This window comes from Diadema antillarum, unplaced genomic scaffold (genome assembly GCF_040938485.1).
Source record: "Diadema antillarum isolate AM-2024a unplaced genomic scaffold, OU_Dant_1.0 seq00000103_RagTag, whole genome shotgun sequence".
Taxonomy (NCBI): Eukaryota; Metazoa; Echinodermata; class Echinoidea; order Diadematoida; family Diadematidae; genus Diadema; species Diadema antillarum.
In genome coordinates this window covers 503940-524068 of record NW_027271190.1, presented here as the reverse complement: position 1 = coordinate 524068, position 20129 = coordinate 503940, and the positions used below count along the sequence as shown (strand labels likewise).

Here is a 20129-nt window from a genome sequence, read left to right as displayed (position 1 = left end):
TGATCACCAAATTAATATAAAATGATATTGTTCTATTACTTTCACCATTCTGAATTATAAAATTCTAATGAAATGGATGAAAGTTTGTAAAGCAGTGTCAAAACTGCCCTTTTGCAAATCTCATTCATTAGTATTAATACATGGTGCAGAATCCAAATACATTAATTCTGTTTTAAAAAGAACTGGGCAGTGTTGTTTGGTAGACATTGTTGCCTTGCATTTGAATGAGAACATCATACCCATTATAAACTTTCTCAGTACTTGTCTATATTAATAGTAAGGATTATAACCTCTTTTAATATCCATTTTCTGTGCCCCATCCCCATACCACTTAGCAGATAGACAGGTCACAAAGTTCTCTAAGGGTGCGTTCGAGCGCTCTAAAGCAAACCAAAGCAGATTGAACAAAAGCGTACTGTACCGAACTTTGCCAGGTTCGAGAAAGCGTACTTCACGAGTTACTTTTAGAAAAGGTCACGCATTTTGTAGCAAGAATGTCATCCACCTGGCGCTTGAACTACTTACAGCTGTCCCGAACAAAGAGGATGATGTCTTTGCATTGTGACGTATGCGCATGATACGCGCATACTTTACAGCAAAATTGTTGCCACGCTTTTGGTATCCTTTTGGAGCACATCGGAAAGTGGTCGACTTTTGACTCGGTACAATACGGTACGGTACACTTTAGGAGCGTTCGAGCACTCCTCTGGCTCGGGTATGGTACGGTACAGTTCGCTTTAGGAGAGCACTCGAACGCACCTTTTATGTTGTGCTGTTTGATATGCAAATCATATTGCAAAATCAGAGTGAATCAATTGGAAACCTAGACTACTGTACGAGCTGAAATTTTCGCGGTGGTTTTATTTTCGCGAATTTCGCGAATTGCCTTTGAAACGCGAAAATAACAACGCGCAAATACTTACGTTCAGTTAGACCGTCGCAACCGCGAAATTAACAACACGCAAAAATGTCCTCCAAGCAGCAATTCGCGAAAATATCTGTATGCGAAAATTTCAGCTCGTACAGTACATTGTACATAGTAGTCAAGCTCCATGTTTCATAATTCTTTATGTCAGAATTGTAGTGGGATTTTCAAAGCTACTAATTACAATGTAGTGTACTTCAGAGGACTAATTCGCCATTCATTTGTAGTATGCACATTTCATATGATCACACACACATGTTGTATAAAAAAATCTCGATAATTGTTGGAGAACTGCAGGTACGTAGTAAAGCTGTCTCTAAGTAGCATTTTGCTTACAAATTTCAAACCACATACATTGTACTCTGCATTAACTTTTGAGAGAATTGTAAAGTGTGAAGGACCTTAAACATGCTCATCATTGTGAACACTGATGCTATGATATTCTGTGATTGGTAATTATGTTGTTAAACATTATTACTGCTGCTTTTCATCATCTTTATTATTGCTATTATTGTTATCATACGTGTAGTAGTAATCATCATCTGTTCCAACAAAACTATATTTTATTTCAAGAAATGATTTGTTAATCTATCAATAACTGCAGTGATCATTTGACAAAAGAGCGAAATAAGTATACAACATATGTGACCTGCTACAACAAAAGGATCTGAAAGTCGGGGGAGGTCGGTTTTATGAAAATGGTATGACATTCCTCCTTTACTCATAATCTGCTTTAATTTCATTAAAACCGCCTTCAGAGTTTTCCTTCCGACGCAAGTGTGGAGGTACAGTAAGACAGTTTTCACTTCTTGACAATAGAAGGTATGCTCTTAGCAACCACTTCGATGTTCATTCAAGCTTAGCACCAGCAGTCTACACACGACCAATCAGTAGCCAGGATGCCACGCACTGACCAATAAAATCACTCCCTCATTGCTAGGGGTGGAGTCTACCTGCGGCGCTAAGTCCAAATCTTCGGACTCGTTCCTGTTCTGTTGAAAGTCAGAAAATCATGATGCAGAAAACGCTCCTTTCTTGCCTTTCCTTTGATCATTTATCTTCGAAATTTAATTAAGCAGATGATAGATGAAACAGTAGTTTACAAGTTTATGCCAACAACAGAAATTTGATGGTTTTGACCAATTTTGATGGTCTGACTTCAAACTTGATTTTCTCGGCTCAGCTGTCAGCGCCTTTCGGATCCTTTTGACGTGGCGGTCACATATGCTTGCATTTAATATATTGGTGGAATAACCGTATGTGTCATTTTCTATTTATCATTCTTCAGGAAGGGAAGCACAATATCCAGTGTTCCTCCACTCAAGCCGACACGACCCGCTAACAGCAATGTGTTCATATCACCCCGTGCAGCTCACTCCCCGACCCATATAGCACAGGTAGTGTGTAGAGCACAACAGCAATGTATCCAGTATGAACAGTTCACCTAACCTTTATTTTAGTTAATCTAGCAAACGCAATGTGCCCGTACTGCACAGACTAATGTGTTAGTTTGTTTGTGAGCGTGTGTGTTTGCGTGCAGATCATAGACCCCTTTCATACTAAAAATAAAAAATGAAATAACTCTGGTCTGCTTTACTTTTAATCTATTAATAAACAGTACATTTGGAGTCAGTTGACCCGGCAGGTAGAAAAACACTGTGTGTGTGTCAACACACCTACACGTGTATGCCAGACCCTGGAATTTTGGAACACTGCCCATCTGATAGCATCGTTCACATTTGTACGTTCTTTTTATATCCAGAATCATGATGTTGCCAAACTTTTCACAGGAAGAGTTTTTTTTTTTTTTTTTTCTAAAGAGATATTAGGTGGAATGATACTTTTTCAAAAGCTGGCACCCAGTAAAACTTTAGGTGAAATTAGATTATTATTATTAAGCAAATATTGAAAGCAAGTCAAGTTTGAGTGTTAATAAGATTCAGCTATGTCGGGACAGCTCAAAATTCCTGCTGTGTTCACATACATAACTGTAACGATGATTCTGCATGATGCTCCTTACGTGTATCAAGTATGACTATTAACAAATATCTTTTCCAATGCTTCTTTGATGCAAGACCAAGGAAGCCAGTATCTTTATGAAAACTCAAGGAAAAGTCATATTTTTGATAAATGTCTTTATACCAAGCAGAGGAGGAATTATGATGTGAGAGACATCATAGTCAAGTGATAACGAAGATGAATGTCCTGAGTGATGATTTGGACACTGAACCTCATGTTTCACGGACATTCAATCAATTATAATTTCCTCAGCATTTTGCATACTTTGCCGAGATTGTCCCCATGTTTGTGCATTGGGTGACTTGAGTTGTTCCAGACATCTCTCCCCATCCCCCCTTTTTTTTTGGGGGGGGGGGGTATTTCTCTTTTTCAGGCCACAGTCCATCTTTTCCGCTATAGCAACAACCCTGCTCAATCTTTCAAAGACAGTGAGAGTACTGTAGATGTGGAAAAGGAGAGCACTGCTCAGGGGAGCTGGAATAATGTTCATGAATGCATTTTGAGCAGGATTGGGATCACAGTTTTCAAGAAATTTATCAGCCTCTAGCAAAGCAAATGTGCTATAAAGAGGCTTTGTCAAGAAAATTGATAGAGTGAAGGGAATATTGCAGAGTTTTGGAATTCACATTTGTAAAGTTCGGTATTATTTTTTGTTGTTGTTGCTGCTATTCAGTTACTCATTTTTATTCATTTATCTAATTATTCATCCACCTTTTAATATTCAATAATTTATCAAAATAGTAACTGACGTACATGTACCTTAAATTCTTGTTTTATTGTTATTTATTTCTTAACCCATTGAGGACGGGCTGATTTTGCTACAACACACATTTCCCATGGACACTTGCCCGAGTATACTCGGAACTCGTCCTCAACGGGTTAATCAATTTCATATTGTGTGTTTTTTATTGTAGCACTTGATGTGTTGATTATGCCATTTGTTTGCCATGTGTTTTTGATGTCTTCCAGCCCCCATCATCCCCTCCCATCTCGCCAAGCCAAAGCCCGCCAGCGTTCCTGCCGCAGCCTGCCGGCACCTCTCCGGCCAGGAAATCAGGCAGCCTGGAGCGAAACCAGAGCCTTCCGGCCAGCGTGATGCTGGACACCTCCCAGGCCATGGACCCGTCCATGTGCCGGCTCGAAAAACAGACTAGTGCCCCTCCTGCCCCGGCGCTGTCCAGGACCGAGGAGGGATGGGCGTCCTTTGAGAAGACGACGGAAGAAGGTCAGTCCTGTAACGGCCAGTGTTTGACCATGCTTGGTTTCACTGGTTTGACCCATCAAGTTCTAAGAGACAATTTTGTTGCAGAATTTTATCATATTGTCGGTGTTAAATTGGCAACCCTGAACTTTACTGCAAACTGTGTACCCCATATATTTTGATAAGCAAGTCTAATTTTTCACAAATCAGAGCTTCCTGATAATAATAATAACCTCGCAGAGGTGTAATTGGCATTTACAGTATCATATTATGGAGAAGGATAAGATAGAACTGGGCTCTTTTCATAAAATTTTTCAGATCAATAGTAAATCAGAAAATCAAACGTAAGTCTGAGAATACATAATTCTGATAGGTTGATTTTCTTGCTAATACAGTATATGACTGCATCTTTTCATGCAATGGGGCCCTGGTTATATTCATTACAAAGAAATTAGTGAATGATATTTCACTTCGAGAAAAAAAGATGACATCATACCATTATCTTGAATCTTCAGTAATTGCCAATAAAAGTGACTTTATAAAGGCTTTTGATAATAGTGACTTTATAAAGGCTTTTGATAATTATGGATAAGTGACTTTATAAACACTTTGGATAATTCTCCTCCCTAAATAAACAGTTGTAATGTACATTATGAAATATATAAACAAAAAGGGCTCAAATGACGGATTCTTTTGTTTTAAAAATCTTCCTTGAGAAACACTTGCAATGAATGATAAAGATGATAATAAACCGATAATGACCAAATGCCAGTACTGTGGCTCTTGGGACTTGATAGTTTAAGCCTTAAGAGTTTACGTTAAAGGAGAGAGAGAATGAAAACATGCACTGATTGTGTTTATTTTCATGTCAACGTGCTTTCGTCTACAGTGTAGATTTGCTGATCTCTCTGTTTAGATGTGAGGTTTAAGGCGCCTGCTTTTGTATTTTTGGTATGGAGCTTCATGAAATTTGGTTTGTTTTGTTTTGTTTTGTTTTGTTTTTTGTTAATGAAGCACCCATAAAATGGTTCAACCCTTTCTGTTTTAGAAAGTTGTGACAGTGTGTACAAAGCTGTGAGCTTTTCTGACCATTTGGCACTACAAAGCACACAAAGGGTTGAATAGTTTTGATTTTCACAATGTCTGTCACTGGCAAAAGGGATGCAGCGATCACCTGGTGAACAAATCAGAAGAACAAGGTTCATTTCAAGAATCTGCCAAAGATCTAGTAATGGCTTTAGCCAGGAGCTGCTGTCATAGATCTAACAAAGCTAGACTAAGTTTTCAGTCTTTGTGAAAGACATCCTCATCTCATGACTTTGACCTTCTTTGGGCCGCAGAGGAGCAATCGGAGGACACGTCTTGGGCCAGGTTTCCCCAGGCGACCAGCCCCACGTCCAGCTGCTCCTCTGCCTCCGCCCCCACGTCCTCCCACCACACCTCGGAGTCGCCCATCGACAGCCGGAGCGGGGTGGCCGACAGCCAGGAGGGGGACGCGGAGGAAGAAGAGGAGGACGATGAGGACGATGACGACGTTGATGAGGAGGAGGAGGAAGAGGAGGAGAAGGAGGAGGATGAGGAGGATGTGTGGCAGATAAATAGCGAGCAGAGGGAATATTACAACAACCAATTTAAGATGCTGCAGCCAGATCCTGATGGTCTTCTTCCAGGTGAGGTGGTCTTTGACTTCTTAAAGGAAAACTTCACCCTTATTTACAAGTTGATTTCATCAGAGCTGTTTATTCATTGAAAAAAAAAAGCTCTGTTACTGTTTGTGAAAGAATAATAAAGTAATAGAATTTTAAATTGCATTTCTTCAAAATAGTCAAATCGCTCAAAATTACGTGTGAAAACTAGATTAAATGTCCATATGTCATCATGCAAGCTGATGGTCTGATATTCGAATTACTCAGACATGTGAAATTTTGTCAATTTTTTTTATGATCTTGTGCATATATTTCACATGTAAGCTTCAATGCATAGTCTGTATTTGCTCTTTCCAAAATGTAGCATAGAACATTATGCATTTACAACTAAGTAAAGAGATCTTCAAGCTTCTCCACCAAACTAATATTTAAATCATTCCCATGATTCTCTGCAGGTGGCGAGGCGAAAGGGTTTTTCGAAAAGTCCAAGCTTCCAACAGAAGAGCTGTCGAAAATATGGTAAGTGTAATAGTAGACCTAACTGAACCCATTGGTTCCCATATTTTGCATGAGGGAAAGACCCAGGCATCTTCAAAGTGTCGATCTGCAGGTGTGCATTGGTGGTGTCAGTAGCTCTCTCTTACCAGCCTTAACCCCATTTCCACCAAAAGTCAGTTTAGAAGATTTCTCGCAATATTTCGAAGAGAGTGTGGCCAAATGTATCACAAACTACAATGTGTTAATACTGACTAAAGATGTACTCTGCACTTCTTTTAAAAGTTCCCTGTGTGAATCTTTGAAGTGCTTTTTTGTTGCCTGGATATCATAATAGACCATTGGCAGTAGATTTACTAACAGGGGGGACATACCTCCACTTTTCCTTATACTTGTTTGCATTTATTTCTTCAGGGTGTATATTATATACGAGTATAAGAAACTGTCCTTTAGGAGCACCTCTAATCACAGTTACATTGTATGACGTGACTGCCTGCTCAGACAACTTTTCAGGAAGAAAGAGGAAAGAAAAGTAGTGAAAGTGAGAAGGTTAGAAGAAAAGAGGGGAAAGTGATGGGATTAGAATGTTTCATATGGATATCATTCTGTGAACGAATGGGGTATTCGGAATTGCAGAGTCATTTTGTCTTCCGCCACATCAACGTGCATTGCAAAAGTGTGACAGGTTCAAGTAAATGACAACATTTTTCTACAGGAACCTGGTACTGTAAAAGTGGAAATTTTCGTGGTGTTGAAAGTTTTGCGCATTACGCGTAACCAGAAACTAGCGCGAAAATAAAAGCACGCGAATATTTTTTGCTTCCCATATGTCCCTGTGCGTGATGTCTTGATTCCACGGAATTAACAACATGCGAAACTCTTCTTACCCGGCCAAGAGAGGAAAATTAGTCGCGCGAAAATATCCACTTTTACAGTGTACCAGGTTCCCAAAATATAGATCAAGAATGTCTACTTTCATGAGCCTGAATTCATTATTGTTTATTTGTGTTATGCTGATCAGAAAATAGATTTGATTGAAAGATTAGAGTTTCTTCTATCAATATCTGTTCTTTTCCTGTATCAAAACTGCATTTTTTTTGGTGTAATTTACCTTTTTCCAATGTACATTTAGTCGTGCACTTGTTTGGCTATAAAATTCACATGAAGATGTATCCAGTTGCCATCAAGGCTAAGCTCACTAGATTTTGACTTTCGCAGACCCCAGTCGGGTGCCCTTATAATGTGTATCAAAAGAGTTAATGAGCCCATCAGCGCAGGCTCTATTCATATCTCAGATCAGATCCGTATTTTGCATTGTTTAATTGCAAATGCAATTGATCGTGGAAAGGGGAATCATGTACTGCTTGACTGCTTTCGCAGATAGGCGGATTACCAACCTGTCTGTTCTTTGTCGATAGGCAAAAAGAATCTCGTTTAAGGGCATTGAAGACTTTTGGAGAATTGCGGGAGGAATGGGTAAAATGCTGCTGATATGTACAAAGGTTGTACATGACTACGTGGCATCAGCCAAGTAGGTATGTTCAAATGTTCTTTCTCAAATAGGCAACTGTCGATATGGATATGGAAATTTTCATTCTTCCTCAAATTAACAAATGTCTGTATGAATGTACAAAAATATCTTCCCTAGCCGTGCATACCATTACTCCATTGATGCCTTTGTTGTTTAATTGGAAACTGCACATGGATAGATGAACATATCCTTATTTTGTTTTCTTTCTCAAATAGGCAACTCTCGGATGTCAACAAAGATGGCACCCTATCACTTGAGGAGTTTTGCACAGCCATGCATCTCGTCGTCCTCAGGAAACACAACATTCCGCTGCCCGAGAGGCTGCCGGCATGCCTCATCCCAAAGATGCCGACGTTTAATGGAAACGGTAAGGGATCCCACATACCTTGAACGTTGGCAGATGATGTCAGCTGCAGTAAGAAATTTAGAGAGGATGGTGAAAGAATATTCATTTCATTCTTGATTGCCAAGTTTCACAAATGCAGCATGTAGAAGATGATCAGTCCCACGTAGAAAATTGCACGATGGATGATGCTGTTGTGATATACAAAAGTTTAAGGGATGATGAACAACTTCATACCTGATGAAATTTGTAGAATCTAGACCTAATCTTTTATTACAACACTCGAGGACTGGATTTAAGCTCAAGCCATACACAATATATTTTGACTCCTAGAACTACATGTAGAACACTAAATGGTAATCCAACAAGTTTTCACGAATATGACTTTTAAGGGGGGAGGGGTCAAGTCGTTAAGAGATCCCTCCATAGCAGAGTTGCTTACTTGTGACCAGCCAGTGGCGTATCTAGGGGGGGGCAAGGGGGGCACGTGCCCCGGGCGCCACTCCTTGGGGGCGCAAAAAAACGAAAAAAAAAAAAAACGAAAAAAAAAAGAAGAAGAAAAAGAAAAAAAAACGAAGAAGAAAAAAGAAAAAAAAAGAAGAAGAAGGAGAAAAAAAAAACTCGCCCGGAAAGGGGGGGGGGGCAGAAAACCAAATCAAACAAGATAAAAACAAAACATGATGATGACGCGGACAAAATGACAATGTTTATTGTGTTCACACAAGAATTCCATTTTTAGAATTCCATTCCATGTTTATTGTGTTCACACAAGAATTCCATTTTCTGTCAGCTGAAATACAACGATTTTCGGCTCACTCGCTGCGTTCGCTCGCCAAAATTTATATAACTAAGGAGGGTAAGAACAAAACGTGATGATGACGCGGACAAAATGACAATGTCTATTGTGTTCACACATGTCATTTTATATTTAGCAAGCAAAATGTTTCACGGAGCAGCGGCTGCAATTTTTTGCGTTCTGAAGCGATCGCCAATTGGATCAAAAGAATGCGCCAACGGTTTCGAACATACGGGGGGGGGGGGGGGGGGGGGGGGAAGGGGGCGCAAACAAATCAAGCAAGATAAGAACAAAACGTAATGATGACGAGGAAATATGCAAATTTCGGCTCACTCGCTCGTACAATTTAGAGTATTTTTTTCAAGCCCACAGTTTGTTGGTATAAATCGTTATCTATAAGGCCGTCACTTTTATCTTGATTAGGATTGTAAGATTAAATAAGCGAAAAATGACAATAATTCAATGTTTTGTAAGCTGAAATACAAAAATTTTCGGCTCGCTCGCTGCGCTCGCTCGCCAAAATTTATCCAAAAAAAAAAGAAAAGAAGAAGATAAGAACAAAACGTGACGATGACGCGCACAAAATGACAATGTCTATTGTGTTCACACATGTCATTTTATATTAAGCAGGAAAAATGTTACACGGAGCAGCGGCTGCAATTTCATTCGTTCTGAAGCGATCGCCGATTGGATCAAGAGAGGACGCCAACGGTTTCGAACATATGGGGGGCGCAAAAAAAAAAACAAATCAAAAAAGATAAGAACAAAACGTAATGATGACGTGGAAATATGCAAATTTCTGCTCACTCGCTCGTACTAATTTAGAGTACAAGTCCTCAGTTTGTTGGTATAAATCGTTATCTATAAGGTCGTCACTATATCTTGATTAGAATTGTAAGATTTGATAAGCAAAAAATGACAAGAATTCCATGTTTTGTAAGCTGAAATACAAAAATTTTCGGCTCGCTCGCTGCGCTCGCTCGCCAAAATTTATACAAAAAAGAAAGAAAAAAAGAGATAAGAACAAAACGTGATGATGACGTGGAAATATACAAATTTCGGCTAACTCGCGCGTACTAATTTAGAGTACTTTTGAAATTCCTCATGCAGTTTGTTGGTGTAAATCGTTATCTATAAGGCCGTCACTATTATCTTGATTGGAATTGTAAGATTTGATTAGCAAAAAATGACAAGAATTCCATGTTTTGTAAGCTGAAATACCAAAATTTTCGGCTCGCTCGCTGCGCTCGCTCGCCAAAATTTATCAAAATTCATTACATTTAAAACACCCTCAAAAAGACCCCTTTAAAGTGCTTGAAAAAGCATATCATGCGGACTTGGCCTACCGGGATGGGGTTGGGGTTGAACACTTTTTCAGAAATTAGGGGCGCAATCTTCACGCTTGCCCCGGGCGCCGTTTTCCCTAGATACGCCACTGTGACCAGCTACAACAAAAGGATCCTAAAGTCGCTGACGGCTGAGACGAGAAAATCGAGTTCGAAGTCACATCATCAAAATTGGTCCAAACAATCGGATTTCTGGTTTTAGCATAATTTGTTAGTCTAATCTTTTGTCTATCATCTGCCAAAATTTTGAAACTAAATGATCAAAGGAAAGGCAAGAAATCAGCATTTTTCTGGGCCATGATTTTCTGACTTTCAAAGTAACAGAAACGTGTCCGGAGATTTGGATTTAGCGCCGCAGCTAGACTCCGCCCCTAGCAACGAGGGAATGATCTTATTGGTCAGTGCGTGACATCCTGGTTACTGATTGGTCATGCGTAGACCGCTGGCGCTAAGCTTGAATGAACATCACGGAGGTTGCTAGGAGCAGACCTTCTATTGTCCAGCGGTGAAAACTGTCTCGCCTCCCCTTGATCATGATAGCGTCGGAAGGAAAACTTTGAAGGCGTTTTCTGGAAACTCTGATTTCCTCAACCATTTGACATGTGCTTATAAAATCATCGATATCTCCCCAACCGAGTACTTTTATGAGTTGTGCTGTATATGAAATGAATGTAGAAGAGTAAGGGAATAATGTCATGCCATTTTCAGAAAATTGTCCTCCCCCGACTTTCGGATCCTTTTGTCGTAGCGGGTCACATTTATTATGGTGATTAGTAATACCAGCTATGATACAGGCAGTCACAATATGATAATGATGATGATATGGGAATACTTCATGAGATCATCCAGTGATATTCATACCAATAAAGGCAGGATACCCATGGACCACCTAGGAGCTTTGTCGAAATCAGTACTGTTAGCATCAGTTCATTCCATACTATGCATTGCACAGGACCTGCTCCTGCGGTGCAGACAGCTCCCGTGCCTGCTCCTAGCAGCCAGCCCATCACCACGACAACCATTCATCCCATTCAGCCTCACGCCCACACGGGACGCAGCGTGACTCCGCCCAGTTCGGGATCAGAGATGAAGAACACGGACGATGTAAGTACACATGCAAACAAGAAGCACAATTTTAGGAGACCGGTGGAACACAGTGGGTATTATTTTCATAGACCCGAAGTTGGATTTCGGTAGTACACTATACTCTACATACTGTCCCTGAGTTGACAAGACCTCCTATCTCAAAATCATGAATTTCAGGAGACAACAACATAAAAATTAATTTTTGCAATTTTTTCGCAATTTGTGTTATTCTAAAATCTGCATCAGGAGGATTTTTGATATTAGTATGCCAGTTGAGGTACATACATTGTACAAGTACTTGTCACCTCAAGGAAAATATTACTTGTATGTGTCCTCAAAAGTATGCCAAATCACATGACTTGATGTAGCCAATCAGTGATGAATACACAAAGCTGAACCCGTCAGGTAGAGAGAGCAAAATAATCCTTGCCCTCATTCTGATATTTGAATGTTGTCATGGTCGGACCCGAGTATTGGTAAAGTAGGATTATATGCCACAAATACCAGCACTCAGCCCTGATTGACAAGTGGGACATCACTGGTGAGATGGTAAAGAGGGGAATTCCCACATGCCAGTGGCAATTGATATTCACTGGAGGAACAACAAGTAGCACTTACGTGGTACCATTGAGGGTACAATGTGGCATATGGCAGATTTATCACATTCTGCCTAATGCATGTCAGCCTTCACCTACACTGTGTACAAATCAGCTCTAAAGTGCTCACTGGAGTCTTGCTGTAGGGATACCTCACCGAAGAATCTGATATCTGGGCTATTTTTTTTTTCTTCTTCTTCTTCTTCTTCTCAAGTTTGATGGGCGAAGGTTCTTTATCTATTTTGATTGGTTTATACTTGTGGGAGATATTTTACCCCGTCGACGATGGGCTCATTTCGCTATAACACGCACTTTTCATAGACAGCTGCCCGGGTATTCTCGGGACTCATCTTCATTGGGTTGATCATGTATTCATTCCAAACTGATGGAAACTAGAGATTCACTCCTCATCTTCTTCTTGATCTCATGGATTGTTTCTTTTTCTTGATTCACTACCCGTTACAGTGAAGGAAAAAAACAACAACATGTAGTTTGGGGATTTGTGTATGTTTCATATTCAGTCCCTTGTCCAGCCATTGAGACAAACATCTGCCCTTTTTATAACACACATTTTCCATAGAACTTTGCATTTCATCTACGTCCCTTGGCTGTTTTAAAAAGATGGTTGCCAGGTGTGTACAATACCTGCTGTGTGCACTTAAGAGCCAGAAGGACACTATGTACTGCACACGATATGTGAAGTACAGTAAAGCCTTTCTGCTACGTACTATTGATGGCATCACAGTGTACATTACAGTACTTGGCTATTATGAGTGCATAACTTCTTTAATAATCAACTTCTTTCTTTGGGATAACACCATGCATATTGTGTAGACGTGTGTACAGACCTACACAAGATGTAACCATGACTATAATTGTAGAAAATTCCATTGTGAATATATTCGTCTCTTTTTTTTTGTTTCCTTCTTGCATTAAAGTCAATTTCTGTAAATTTACAGATAGTCATGCAGATGAGAGTACATTCGTATACAAACTCCCCACGCATTGCGTAGCTGGTACTTTCTTGCTGGTTTAGTGAAGTGTGGTATGAGCTCAAACTTCCACGGAGAGAAAATACGCCATTTTTGCTGTAGTGTACTCATGAACACATCAAAATGAATACTGTAATGCAGAATGTAGCTTCACCTGGAGCATAGCCATTATGAGGCAAATGATATTAGCATATTCAGCGCCATTTGTGTGCTTGTGATTGATCTTTACTCAAGACGTCTCTACGGAAAGGCCTTCCTCGATATTAAACCTGTGATAATTCAGTTTTCACTGCAAATTGTCATGAGTAAAATCTGCGCATGTGAGATGGTTGTACAAGCTGTACGAACACTTTTCCGGCAGCCCATCACAGCTACACTTTTAAAAAAAAAAATCATTTTCATTGAACACGAAATTTCTGTACAGATAGTGGCATCTTTAGTCTCTTTTTCTCTCCTCCTTCCCTTTTTGTATGCATGTTGTATTTTGTTGTGATTTCAGTGCCATTGTGAATTGTCCAGGGATCCTTTAAAGGTTGCATGTTTATTTTGCAAACGTCACAAAATTTTGTGTGGTTCAAGAAAAGTGTCTCCCAACATCGTGTATGTATTTTTATTGTAATACACCTTAAAAAAAAAGAAACGAAAGAGAAGTGAAAAACTAACCCCACGTCACTTGAGAATGTGTTCCCTTTTTGTGTTGAGAATAACATATATTTTTTTTTTTGGTGGGGGGGGGGGTCCGTACGAATTCTGTGGAAATCTGTAGTGTCGTTTCACCCTCCATCATAATCCCAGCTTTATCATTCTGAGAAAAGGTCTGAATTACCTAGTACATGTACAGGTGTACCTCTACAATTGTACTGTACCAGCTTGTGAACGGAATCTAATTTTCAGGGTTGCAAAAGGGACATACAAACTTTAAAGGATATTGTTTTGCTTGCTTGTTAGTGTGCCTGTTTGTTTGTTGTTGCTTTTTCTTTCTTGTTTTTATGGTAATTTTTTGTACATTTACTTGATTGCCCGTTGTGAGATTTTTTTTTTTTTTTAATTATAAAGATAAAGAGATACATGTAGATAGATGGAGAGAGAGAGAGAGTAAAAAATCTGCAAAAAGAAAATAGAGTAAACGACCTTTAGGCAGAGGTTTGGTTTTTTTTTTCGGTGTATGTGTGGGTATGTTATGTACTTGTTGAGAGTGATTAGAGAGGTTCTTGCCCTGAGGTTGTAAAGGTCCCATTTTGGGACACAAATGAGTCTTTCTGGACTTTTACGAAGTACTGCAACTTTTTCACATGCTGCTACCTACAATACATCATACTCTACAAACTGACTTTGTGGAGTATTGTACGTGCAGCCCAGCACTTTGCTTGAACAGCTCAATGCCATTGACACCTACCAGTTGGTTTTAACACATCATCGATGTCACCAAAGATGTATGAGTAAAGGACGCGAATGTCTCGTGTCGTCGAATGACTCAAATGTGTGAGCACGGCATCCACATACATTGTACATGAACACATTGTTAATCATTCTCCACATGCACGTAAAGGCACGGCAAATCTCAGCACATGTACAGAGTAGAAGCACAGGATGCAGCTACTTAAAGTTGCTGCTTTCCCAGAAACCCAAGTAAGGCCATGCTCTACTACTTGTCTGCACTTAAAACAAACCAAACAGAGACAAAATGAAGACTTTATAATAAGACGACATGACTGTCTACAGGTGTAGAAATGCGTGTGACCTGTTGCATTGCACCTTGGTCTGTTCCAATTTTTGATTTATGTGAGCATTTGTACATTGTATACATTGTATTTTGCACTTTAAATCCAGCTGCCAAAGTTGCATCAGGTTTTTAAGATAGGATCACTCATTCATGTAGTGTATTAATGCACAGATCACATGCACTGTTTTTAGAGTGTGCGCATCACTATCATGAGTTGTATGTGTAAGTGTTGTGGAAAACGATTCCAAAGATAGGAGGTGCTGGATAACACACTGAACCATCCTATTGGGGATAGCACTGTTACATGCTGGATGACATGATCACATGTACAATGTACATGATGTACATTGTACTTGTTGTATTATACCGTACAGTAGCATTGCACGGTTTATACTGCACTCTTCTGCATTATTTCGAGAAAATAACCAGTTTTAAACAAAATGGCACAATAAGATCAGCCACCAATGTATGAATATGTGTGTATATATAAACCACTCTCAGGGTATACATTTGTGTGTTCTATGAATTTCTGTTAGGTCGCATTGGACATGTACGTACTTGTATCATACAATCGTATACAGTGTATGTGCAGTAGTCACTATAACATCAATAGGATACCATTTACACAGTTTGACTTCCAATTACTGCCTGAATCAAACCATGACACTGTAGTCCCATGTGCCTGTGCCTGTGTAGGTAAATATGTGCATGGTACATGTGTAAGTCTAATGTGCTTTGCCGAACATTGTATATTTGTATCACAAAATCTGCCAGTAGCCATGGACTTTTGACAAGGGACTTCCTTTGAATAGATGATTGGGTAGCTGGTAACACACACTGTGTGTTCATACATATATGTTTTCAAAGCTGGGGATAACACATTTCTTGCTAGACTTTGTATACCAGAGTACATGGAAATTACAGTGTATCAGTTTTCTGCACACCACAATGGGTTTGACTATATCTGCATGACCTCTATGGCTTTCCTAATCCCATGGATACTCAAATAATGCTGATGAAATTCAGGAAATATTAATGAAGCACTGGCTGGATATGTTGTAATCATTCATTTCTGTAATAAACCAAGCAAGGACAGTATACAGTGTAGATTTGTTCAGAGATTTCCTCCACCCTTTTTTTTTTTCAACTGACCGGCAACAAAATCTCCTGAATAGATGATAAAATTGCAAAGCTGAAACTCTTTAGGCAATATTTGAAGAGTTTGTTTGCAAAAACCGATAAGTCCATTTTTGAAGATTTTGAAGTACGGTCTCTGTCATAAAGTACAAAATAATACCTTTCAAATGATATATTGGTCACTACATATAAAGGTATATTTTTGAAGTTATGGTCAAAAGAAGCAAAATTTTTCTTATTATTCTCTTTATTTTTCTTGACCTTTAATCGCAAATATCTTCATTTGACAAATATGGACTTATCGGTTTTTGCAAACAAACTCTTCAAGTTGACACATCAGGACAGGATTCTGTAAAGATTGTTCCAAACCCTTGATACATTTTGCTTCCCACACACATATACTATTAAATGTACAGTGTGTACGTTCCCATCCGTCTTTATTTGCTGTATTTATGAGCACTTCATAGAAAATTGGCATCCCAATAATCCTGTGCTCTACTGTGCCCCAACCAGGGGCGGATCCAGGAATTCCATAAGGGGGGGGGGGGGGGGGGGGGGGGGGGGGCACATGCTCACCCCATTTTTTTTCTTTTTATTTCTTTGGTTTAGATAAAAATTAAAGGGGGGCGCAACCAGTGTGCCCCCCCCCCCCTGAATCGGCCACTGCTAATTTTAGTATCTGTACTTGTATGTGGGCATTTACTCAAGTTTTTGTCAGGGTTAATTGAGCAGATACTGTTGTTGACTAATGTTCAAAAGGCTTTAATTTGTGATTACATGCGGTACAAATTGATGCATTCGTGAATGTTTTTTTTTTTTTGTGTGTGTGTGTGTGTTTGTTTGTTTTTGTATCATTGCTCTATAAGAAAATGAAACAAACAAACAAACAAAAATGTCTTCCCTTCCTTTCGCCTATTCTGTACCAGAAGAGCTCAGGCAATATTCAGCGATAGGCATTTCACTGGTTACATTGTGGGCAGGTGTTATTTTGCAAGTGGATGCACAAAGATCACATCCAAGGGGGTCCCCACACAAATTTCTATAAACCAAACTTGCAAAGCATTTTACAAATTGTGTTTTTTGATAATTTTGCAATATGGTTTCAATCACCGCTTAAACTGCATGCCTCAATCATTAAGTCTGGATATTCTTCTTCTTTGTTTTTGGCTCTGTTTTATAGTTTCTTTAAGTCTTTATAAGAATAAACAGATTCAAAGCTAAGAGAGACGAATTTTGCACCCACCCTTTTCTGTGCCGTTCCTCCAGAATTGGGCCACATTCGTCGACTCGCCTTTCCCCGGGCCGCCGTCCCCTACCTCACAGCCTCCGGTCAGCTTTGACTTTGCCTCCATCTCACCTGACCCAGTAAGTCACATGATCACCAGCACCTGACCCTTTCCCACTAGATCACCTGACCACAAATTAATACACCCCAGAAAAGTCACACTGCCCCCATCAGTCACCTGACCCAGCTAAATCACATAATAATAATGATTCTAGTCACTTACTAAAAGTCACACTACTTCAATGATCACCTTTTAATATTTAGCATTATCACTTCATAAAAACACCTAATTACTGCTGTTATACACAGAAATCAACATTTCATGTACCAACCACATAATCAAATAAGTGACATGATCATCTTTTATTCTCTGATCATTCGACTGTCAGTACACCAGCACACCAGCCTTCACACTTTCCAAAGTGATCACCTGATGTCATTGCTTTGTGCTACCCTAATCACCTGATCAAATATAAAGTCACATGATTATGACCACCTGACCCTTCTTGTATTCCTGTTTGCCTGTGGACTGGTAATGTCAAAAGAGCATGGTAAAAGCTGATCACCTGACTGCCAAGGCTTTGAGCCGCCCCACCCTCCCTCCATTCTCTCGCAGAATGCTGGTCTCATGTTTGACCGCTTGCACGGCAAACTCTTCTCTCTCGCATGCACGGCATGACCATCCTGCACGCATCATCTGAATAACGCCATCACGCAGATATTGCACCACTAACATACACATACTCATTTTGTTCTGCTGATGCAATCAGCATGCCTGCAATATTGCCTTGCCAATAACTATCATGTAATGTACAGTTGTATCATAACTTTTATTCATCCACAACATTTAGACCATGTGAAATTAATGCAGTTACGTGTTCTATCAGAGTGATGTGACTGATGTCAGTGTCTGTTCGGCCTTCACATTTTCCAAGTCTGCTCGCAACAAGGTGCATTATTTATGTGGCATGGTTTAAGAAAGACTGTATGTGCATCTGTTCTACAGATACACACATTCATCTACATATCTGTTAATCATGTACGATAGAATGGAATAAATCACTCGCAATGAACATTTCAAACATTCCTCTTTAAAGCAAAACTTGACTCATCTGCAGAGTTGTTGTCAAATATGATTTTTTTTTAAATATTGAAATAGAAAAAATTGTGTAGGGATTATTGAAGTGGCTCCCATGATATTCATAATTTTTTTTTTCAGCAAATATCATTCGTATTCTGTACGTCACCCATAGAAAATAAAAGAAAACAAAGAGAATAATAGAATAAAGTGCAATCACATAAGCCAGCACATACGTAGATATAAGAGTAACAAAAAATAGAAGATAACATTGCATTTTTTTTTTAATACACTGTACACTTGTACTTCTCAGTATTTCCTTTCAACATGTCCCCTTGAAATGACTGTGGTACAGTTGTACGGGATTGTCATTTTGTTTGTTTGTCTGTTTGCATGTTTGTTGTTTGTCTTTTATGCATGCCATAAACTCTCTGCTGCACCATGACTTACATTGTGTGGAGGCTTTGCAGTGAGAGTGGAATTCATATGATATAATCCCCTAACTCTGAACACTGCCCTCTATGGTCAAACTTGTTTCCATGATCTACTGTATAATTGGATAGTTTGGTTCAGACTGGAGAGCATCATTAAATACTGTAAAACAAGGAATGTTCGCGTGCATTTTAATTTCGCGAATTTCGCGAGCGCCAAGATTCGCGAAATTAAAATGCACGCGAAATTTCTTATCTACACTATATGCATTGAACGCAAGTGGCAATTCGCGAAAATTTCTTGCCACGAAAAAGGCCGTCGGCTCCAATTCGCGAAAATTTCGTGCCGCGAATATATCATGTTTTTCAGTAGGAGATGCCCTTTGACCTCACTTTCTCTCTCTTGTTCTCTTTCTCTCTATATATGTGCAACTGTATGTGCAAGTATTTCTCTCCCTCTCTTCCATTCTCTCTCCATCCATCTCTATCTTTTCTTCATTTTCTCCCTTCTCTCTCTCTCCCTTTCAAATTCATCTTATGAAATCTGGTTTAAAATCTCTATCAATGGCGACATCTTCCTGGCTTGGTTAATACCATGGCTTCTATTTCATTATAATCATGTATCCAGCATGAGTATTATGACATACAGCACAAATGGTGCTCCAGAGCTGGGAGCACCACATAGGGGGGCCCTAAACTCTACCTGTACACTGGATACATCAAACTGGCTTACTAATTAAAGGGATCGTATAGTTTTGGTGGAGACTTAACTTGAGATTTCTAACAATTTTTGTGAGATTTAATGAGAAACCTTATGTGAAAGAGCATGTAATTCTATGAGGAATTCTACGAGGAATTCAAAGTTTATTTGATGAAAATTGGTTTTGAAATAGTCGAGATATCCAAACAGGGCTATCCTAATAAAAGTTGGGACCCACCTTTTATTATACCCCCGCCAAACGAAGTTTGAAGGGGGTATATAGGAATCAGCGGACGGTCGGGCGGTCGGGCGGTCGGGCGGTCGGTCGGGCGGTCGGGCGGTCGGGCGGTCGGTCCGTTGCAAATCTTGCGTCGCGAACTACTTCCTCAGTTTTCAACCGATTCCCATAAAACTTGGCACAGATGTGTGCCTTAGGTTGTAGATGTGCAAGACGTATTTTTTGACAGTACCCAAAAGTACGTTGCCATGGTAACGGCATATTATGGGCAAAAATGGGTACAAATCTTGCGTCGCGAACTCCTCCCACAGTTTTTGATCAATTTTTATGAAATTAGGTACAGATGTTCATCTGAATATGTTAATGTGCAAGACACATATTTCCGCAGTGGCAAAAAGTGCATTGCCATGGTAACGGCATGTTATTGGTAAAATATAGGGCAAAATGCTTCATGGCAAAACTGCTTCATCAGTGTTCTTCCAATTCTCATGGAATTCATATTGAATGTTTGTCTTAGGATATAGGTCAGCATGACACATTTCTTGACAGTGACAAAAAGTA

At 39.5% G+C, this 20129-nt stretch overlaps 1 protein-coding gene across 1 annotated transcript in view; it reads left to right on the top strand.

Moving 5' to 3' along the window:
• The window catches only part of LOC139726870 (uncharacterized), a 63492-nt gene that overhangs the window by 14655 nt on the left and 28708 nt on the right, over window positions 1-20129 (top strand). The window contains exons 5-11 of the mRNA XM_071637864.1: window positions 2214-2322; window positions 3914-4169; window positions 5486-5815; window positions 6247-6310; window positions 8033-8184; window positions 11255-11406; window positions 17103-17201. Of these exons, the coding sequence (XP_071493965.1) occupies window positions 2214-2322; window positions 3914-4169; window positions 5486-5815; window positions 6247-6310; window positions 8033-8184; window positions 11255-11406; window positions 17103-17201 (1162 nt within the window). The remainder of the gene's footprint in view (window positions 1-2213; window positions 2323-3913; window positions 4170-5485; window positions 5816-6246; window positions 6311-8032; window positions 8185-11254; window positions 11407-17102; window positions 17202-20129) is intronic.